The sequence below is a fragment of the Panthera pardus genome, unplaced genomic scaffold, assembly GCF_024362965.1.
Source record: "Panthera pardus isolate Hobbes unplaced genomic scaffold, ASM2436296v1 HiC_scaffold_16, whole genome shotgun sequence".
Classification (NCBI taxonomy): Eukaryota; Metazoa; Chordata; class Mammalia; order Carnivora; family Felidae; genus Panthera; species Panthera pardus.
This window is the reverse complement of record NW_026526721.1, coordinates 123,267,952-123,274,999: the sequence shown is the minus strand read 5'-3', so window position 1 is coordinate 123,274,999 and position 7,048 is coordinate 123,267,952. Positions and strand designations below refer to the sequence as shown.

At 46.5% G+C, this 7,048-nt stretch overlaps 1 protein-coding gene across 1 annotated transcript; it reads right to left on the bottom strand.

The window, feature by feature from the left end:
- Nucleotides 1-3,249: 3,249 nt before the first annotated feature.
- LOC109258294 (proline-rich protein 23A-like) lies at nucleotides 3,250-4,023 on the bottom strand. The gene has a single exon (XM_019434996.2). It carries the CDS (start codon nucleotides 4,021-4,023, stop codon nucleotides 3,271-3,273), a length of 753 nt encoding a protein of 250 aa, XP_019290541.2. The 3' UTR covers nucleotides 3,250-3,270.
- Nucleotides 4,024-7,048: the final 3,025 nt, after the last annotated feature.

Sequence of the window (7,048 nt, the reverse complement as noted above, 5' to 3'; positions counted from 1 at the left end):
GAAATGTACAGTGTCTTATAAAGAACATAAACATAATTTTGAAAATAGAAAAGGAAAGAATCAGTGAATTAGAAGAAAGTGGATTATTATAAAGGATCCAAAAACATAATATAGATACTAAGAGACAGGAGGGTAAAGGGATTGATTAAGCAGTATCACCATTTTTTATTATAAGTTCCACATATTGGAGAGGGATTCAATGGTCCAAAAGATACTCATTCTTTTCTGAGATTTTTAAATATTTTTTAAGTTTATTTATTTTTGATAGAGGGAGAGAGAAAGAGAGAGAGAACAAGCAAGGGAGCGGCAGAGAGATGGGGACAGAAGATCTGAATGGGGCTCTGTGCCGACAGCAGAAAGCCTGATGTGGGGCTTCAACCCAAGAGCTGTGAGATCATGACCTGAGCTGAAGTTGGTTGCTTAACCGGCTGAGCCATCCAGGCACTCTGAGATATTTTTTTTAAAGTTAAATCTCCAGATTTAAAAATCTCATTGAGTTGCAGCAGGCAAAATTTCTACCACTAAACACATCACATTGAATCTGTAGAATATCAAAGTCAAGAAAAATACTAAAGGGAGTGCCTGGGGGGCTCAGTTGGTTAAAGGCCTGACTTCAGCTCAGGTCATGATCTCACAGTTTGTGAGTTCAAGCCCCACATTGGGCTCTCTGCTGTCAGCAAAGAGTCCACTTTGGATCCTCTGTCTCCCTCTCCCTCTGCCCCTCACCCACTCTCTCTCTCTCTTTCAAAAATAAACATTAAAAAACTTAAAAAATAGTCTCATTATTTGTTTCCCTCTTTTTCTTTATTCCCCTTTCCATATGTTCATGTGTTTTGTTTCTTAAATTCCACATCTGAGTGAAATCATATGGTATTTGTCTTTCTCTGATTGACCTATTTCATTTAGCATAATACACTCTAGTTCCATCCATGTCATTGCAAATGACAAGAGTTTATTATTTTTGATGGCTGAGTAATATTCCATTGTGCATATATACCACATCCTCTTTACTTTTTATTTTGTTTAATTTTTTAAAATGTTTATTTTTGAGAGAGAGAGAGGGAGTGAGAGCAGGGGAGGGGCAGAGAGATGGAGACACAGAATCTGCAGCAGGCTCCTGGCTCTGAGCTGTCAGCACAGAGCCCTAGAAGGGGCTTGAACCCACGAACTGTGAAACCACTACCTGAGCCAGTTAGGCACTTAACCGACTGAGCCACCCAGGTGCCCCTGAGCAGTATCTTTGAAGTAATGAGAGACTATAGGCATTATTTTAGAATTTGAACCCTCGCTAGAATGTTACACAAGTGAGAAGGTGTAACTGAAATATTTGCAGACATACAAAACTAAGATTTACACATAGGCCACAGCTGAAAGAATTTTAAAGAACATACATTGGCAAGAAGAAAAACGAGGACGGATGAATGAGTGGAACGTGAGAATAGAAAGTGAGCAAAGATACTGGCAAAGCACATTGGCAAATCTGAATAATAATTATTAATGTTCAACAGAAAAAAAGGAGTATCTTGTTGACGTTAACTTTATCATGGATAGTTTATTTATTTAAAAATATGAGGCAAACCTGGCAAAATAATGACATTTTAAAATGAGAAGTTGTGTGTATATGGTTGTTTGTAAGAACAGAACAAAACTAAAAACAAAGAAAAAGGACCCCTGGGTAGAATTCAAATTGTCTAAAATAATGTGGAATAGCAGAAAGGCAAAGATAAGACACTGTCACACCACCAGTGACAGAAAAATGATAAGAAAAATGATAAGACATCACCACACCAATAGATTAAAAAAGAAAGTACAGAAGTCATCTACACATACAGAAGAGTTTGTGTTAAAATTTAACATTTAAAACTCTTAATGTGACCCAGCAGTTACTGCTTTTCCCCTTCCACCTTTTCTTCTCAAGGCCTCAGGAGGGCATCCAATTTTTAAAATCCCTGAAGCCCCAAGCTTGGTCTCATTTCGTCTGTAGGCAGGTTTCTGTAGCTACTCTGTGACCCAAAGGTTCCATGCAGCTATTTTATGTATATACACAATTAAATGCCAACATTTACAATAATTTGAGAAAGCCTTTGTAGTCTGTCAAAACAGACAAGACAAAAATCCCAAGATTGTTCATGACTAGAAAGACTGAAAACTAACGTCTTCAACAGGATAAGGGTTATCTACCAACTATTCCCAGGAAAAAAAAAAAATCATGCTTTATGGTAAAATTTAGAAGCACTTGCATCAATACAAGGGGCAAGATAGGGATGCCCCCGTCAACGACACTATTCAACCTGGACTTGGAGTAACATCCAATAAAAAAATTAAGGAAAAATAACATGTAAGAGACTTGTCAAAAAAAGAGATAATATTCTCATTGTTTTGGAGATATTATTGTCTTTATTAGTTAAGTAAAACATCTATAGATAGGCCATTAAAGAAATGAAATCATTTTTCTGGATACCAGATCAACATAACAAATTATTTCTATATGCCAGGAATAATGTACAAAATATATTCAGGATCTTAGAACTATCAACACAAAGTTTATAGTCCTTAAACTTTTCCAGCACAGGAGAATTATATGAAAAATATATAGGAAGAATGGAAAAGAGTTGGTTCCTTTGGGGAACCCCCCCCCCCAACCTAGCAGTAGAGTTAAACCATTTGATAGCCTTCTCATTAAAAAAAGGAGGGCACATATCATCGCTCCTCATTCTGTGTGTTTGTAGCCAACAAACATTTGTCCACATACACCTATTTGTTAGATTCTCCAAAAGCATCTACAGCCACTGAGAGGTCAAAATGGCAAAGTTGTCATAAACTAGCATGCACACTAGGGCCAAAATACATTAGGCAAAAACCAAAACAAAACAAAAGTAATTACTTTAATTTGGAAAGAAGAGGTGCTGTGGTAGAGTGCTGTGGAAAGGATGGGTTTTTAGAAAAAGTGCTGAAGTTGGGGTTTGAAGCAAAACTAGGGAGAATGCAGCTACTTAAGGGCAACCTTTATAGAGAAAACAACCTAAGCAGCATGTCAGATGTCTAAAAGTACACTGTACTTAAAACAGCATCTCTTTGCTTCTGTGACTTCCTTCCAGATGTTTTGTTCCACCACCATTGATCCACAATTTTGCAATGCAGCTTCCATCAAAAGAGCATCTGTCCATTATTCATGCTTGGTGATTCTTGCAGGTTGTGCAAAGTACACACAGCGCTCTTAAAAGACTCTTTTAAGGTCTCTACCAGGTGGCTAGGGGTTGTGGGTTCAGTTCATTCCTGGAACAGGCGTCTCCGGGCCTTGCGAGAAGGACCCGGAGGGCGCTGGGGGCGCGCGTGGGGACCTGGACTCGGAGAGGCAGGTAGAGGTTGGAGTGGCGAGTTGGGGAAGGGCTCCAGAAGGTGGACGTCCAGGTTGAAGTAGCGGAAAGAAGAGCGTCTCTCTGGACTAGGAGTGGGGGCCCAAGACCGAGGCTCTGGTACCTGGCCCACAGGGTAGGGGTTGGTCACGCTTCCCGCGCAGGGGCGGAGCCCAGCAACGGAGCCGGCTGCAGGGTCCATCCGAGGCGACAGGAACGCGGGGTCCGCGTCTTCCTCGTAGGCCTCTTCTTGGGGGGCCATCTGTGGGACAGATGCGCGGAAGAATCCTTGCTCGACGGCGACGCCGTGCCCGGGCGCGCCCAGGAGAGCGCAGGGTTCCAGGCCGACAAGCGAGTGGCCCTGCCCTCCTGAGCGCAGGAGGGCCTCGGGGACCAGCAGCAGGGTGAGCTCTCCGACAGACACTTGCAGGACCGACGTTGGCTCGGGCTCGAGCACCAGGTCCACGTCGTCCAGGGGCACTTGCAGGGCACAGCCCTCGGCCAGAACCACCACGGAGGTGAGGGCGCCGGCGGCCGGGGGCCCCTCCAGGCCTTCCAGGCCTGCAAACTCCTCGGTTCGGCTGCGCTTGGCGGGGCCGGGTCCTCCGGACGGCGGTCCGGGACAGGGCGCAGGGTAGGCGCTGGGGCTGCGGGGCCGGCTGCCCATCACCTGGACGGCGCTGCGGGTGGCGCTGCCGGGGGGCCTGGCGGAGGGCGTGAGGGGCTGGGTCCTGCACGCAGTGACAGGTCTCGACGACAGGTGAGGCGGCGGGGCGCGGCGGGGTGCGGTACGGCGCGACGCAGAGTGAGTGCCCGGGAGTTCTGGGGGCGCCTCCCGGGAAACCCTCAGTCCAGGTTCTGGTGGCGCAGCACGCGGCGCAGGGCTTGGCCTCAGGCGTTGGAATCCCAGGCTCCTCACACGGACGGATTTGCGCCAATGATATTGCAAGTGACGCCGGCGGAACCAAAGTCGCAAAATGTCACGCTAAGCCCCGCCCCCACGGAGGCTTCGCCCCTTAGAATTCGCGGTATCTGTGCAGCCCGGTAGCCGAAGCTTTGCGTAAAGAGATACTTTTATAGGCCACTAGGAGGCAGAACAATGATGCCACTCTAGGGGCTGGCTTCCAGTGTCAAGATCTTGACCTTCCTTGAGTGGATCTCAAATGAGGACGACCTTAATTGGAAAACTGATTAAGTTTCAAGTCCCAACAGTGTGACGCTGCACCAGGACAGCGAGATGTAAGGCCCTCCTCCTCCGAAGCCCCGCCCCGGAAGTGAATATCGCTTTTCCTTCAGTTGAATAGTGGGAAGAGTTTTTAGACTATATCCTTACGTCTGTGCGGAAGTTGTAAACCACTGTCGGAATCTTTCACTGGTGTTGAAAGACGACATAAGATTAGAATTGAGTGTGTAAGCAGGTGCGCATGATCAATTTACTACTATACTATATACATACCATTTCATACTAATTTATTACACTGCCGTCGTCAGAAGTAAGAGTTTATCTAGTTTGACCAGAAATACAGTCACAAAATGTTTGTTTTTAGTCCAATTTACAATGATGAAAATATTGTGCAGAATTTTACTCAGTTTGCTCGGAAGCCTGGAATTAGCAGAACTGGGTCTGACATGTTAAGGCCCACATAAGATGATGCAGCATCAGCGCCTTTGATCTGAGTGTCTGTTCAAAAGCGCATTTGCGTGATGTATCATGGGTGCAAAAAGGAAGGTGTGGCTCAACTCCTTATCTAGTGTTAACAGGAAGAAACACCAAACACTGATTTTGGAATAGGTGATACTCCTAATGGGGTTATAGAGGACAACGAAACATTTCCTTCCACCCCTGTTCCTTAACCCCGCAATTGCTCATCTTATTCCTTTTTACAAAATAGCATATTTATATTTTCATTTTTATAGCTGCATAGCATTCCTTTGTATGGAATTACACTTAAGTCAGACCTCTCTTAATGGACATGTAAGCTCTTGGTCTGTGACTTGGTGGCATTGCCATTCCCTGGCAAATTTATGGAAAATGCGGATGCTTTCCTCCATCCCAGAATCACTGAATCAGAATTCCTGGGGCATGAAACCTAGGAATTCTCTGTAAGTACCTCCCCGCCCCCCAAATTGTTTTACCCTAAAGTTTTTTTTAATGTTTATTTTTCAGAGAAAGAGAGAGAGGGAGTGGCATCGAGAAAAGAGAGGGAATGGCATCGAGAGAAGAGAGGAGGACAGAGGATCCAAAGCCGGCTCCGCACTGACAGCAGTAAGCCCGTGTGTGGCTGGAACCCACCAACCCAGAGATCATGAGCTGAGCTGAAGCCCCACGCTCAACCGACTGGGCCACCCAGGAGCCCCTGTTTTCCAGTGTTTAAGATCGATCACTAAGTTTGTTTTCATTTAGCGGTTGAGAGGTTCAGGTACCCGGGTAGTTATACTTTCGATCAGGGCCCTGATTGTTGGTGACAAAGTTATGAAGAGAACTCAGATTTCCTGGGCTGCGTCAGGGTGTTTCCTTGCTCAGCTGGCGGGCATCAGCTCTCACGGCTGCGTTTCCGGTGTTCCTGGCATTGCGGCTGGAAATTCCCATGAGTAGGTGCGACCTGGAGCGAGGCACTGGCTGCGTGAACTCGCAAGGGCTCCGCGGGGCTGCGGCGATGAGGGCGAGGGGAGAGGAGGAGAGGGGGAGAGGAGAGTGCCGGCTGCCAGGAAGCTGCAGTCTCCGTGGGGGTAAATGTGGACGCCGCTGGAACCTACGCCCAGGGTCCCAGGTGATGGGAGCAACCGCTGTGCTGCTGGTGTCCAGGCAGAAGGTGGTGGTGGTGGTGCGGGGGACTGGGGGTGGGGGATGAGGGAAGGAACTTGCAGGAACAACTGCTTTGACCCTTGACATTTCCACGCTCGGAGTATAATGGGGGTTCCACTAAGGTGAGTGAAAGTGGACGTGCCCTGGTGTAAGTGACAGATGGACGGGCCTAAAGCTGTCCAGGACACGCGGTGGGGGGGGGGGGGGCTTGGGGCTCTTGGTCTGGCCAGTAGTGGGGCTCTGTGCAAGGTGGAATCGGGCCTTGACTGGTACCACCTGATGTCCGCTGCTGCCCTGACCTCAGCAATTCCACTTTGGAGCTCAACATTGTCCTTAGTCCTGTGGATCCTCACTGTGAGCTCCCCTTCCAAGGGAATATGGACCTGTCCTGAGACCGAAGCAGTTAGCAGGGTTCCTGGAGTAGATGTACCCGATTTCCTCTTCTGGTCATCCACTTTCTAATTGGGTGATGACGGACAAGTCATTTCACCTTCTCTCAGCCTCAGTTTCCTTACATGTAAAATGGGAGAATGCCATCCCCTGTGCAGGGCGTTTGTGAGGTAATGTAAGTAGAATGTTGTTGGAACATGGTAAGTGCTTAGTAAGTAGTAGCTGTTTACTGTTTATTATGTTTAGAATCTGTCTCTCCCACTTGATAATGTCAGCGTTGTTCCCCAGAGTCTTGGCATAAAGCAGGTGTTGAATGAATGGTAAAAAAAAAATACCGTCATCTTTATCATCATGATCATCATCCTAAAAGAGGGTCTGATATGTTAGAAAGTACTTTTCCAGTTATTTTTATGACATAATATTTATAAGGTTCAGGAATGGCTCGCTAGGCACCAGATTAGATATCTTTCATCCCGCCTGACTTTCCTGCAGGAGT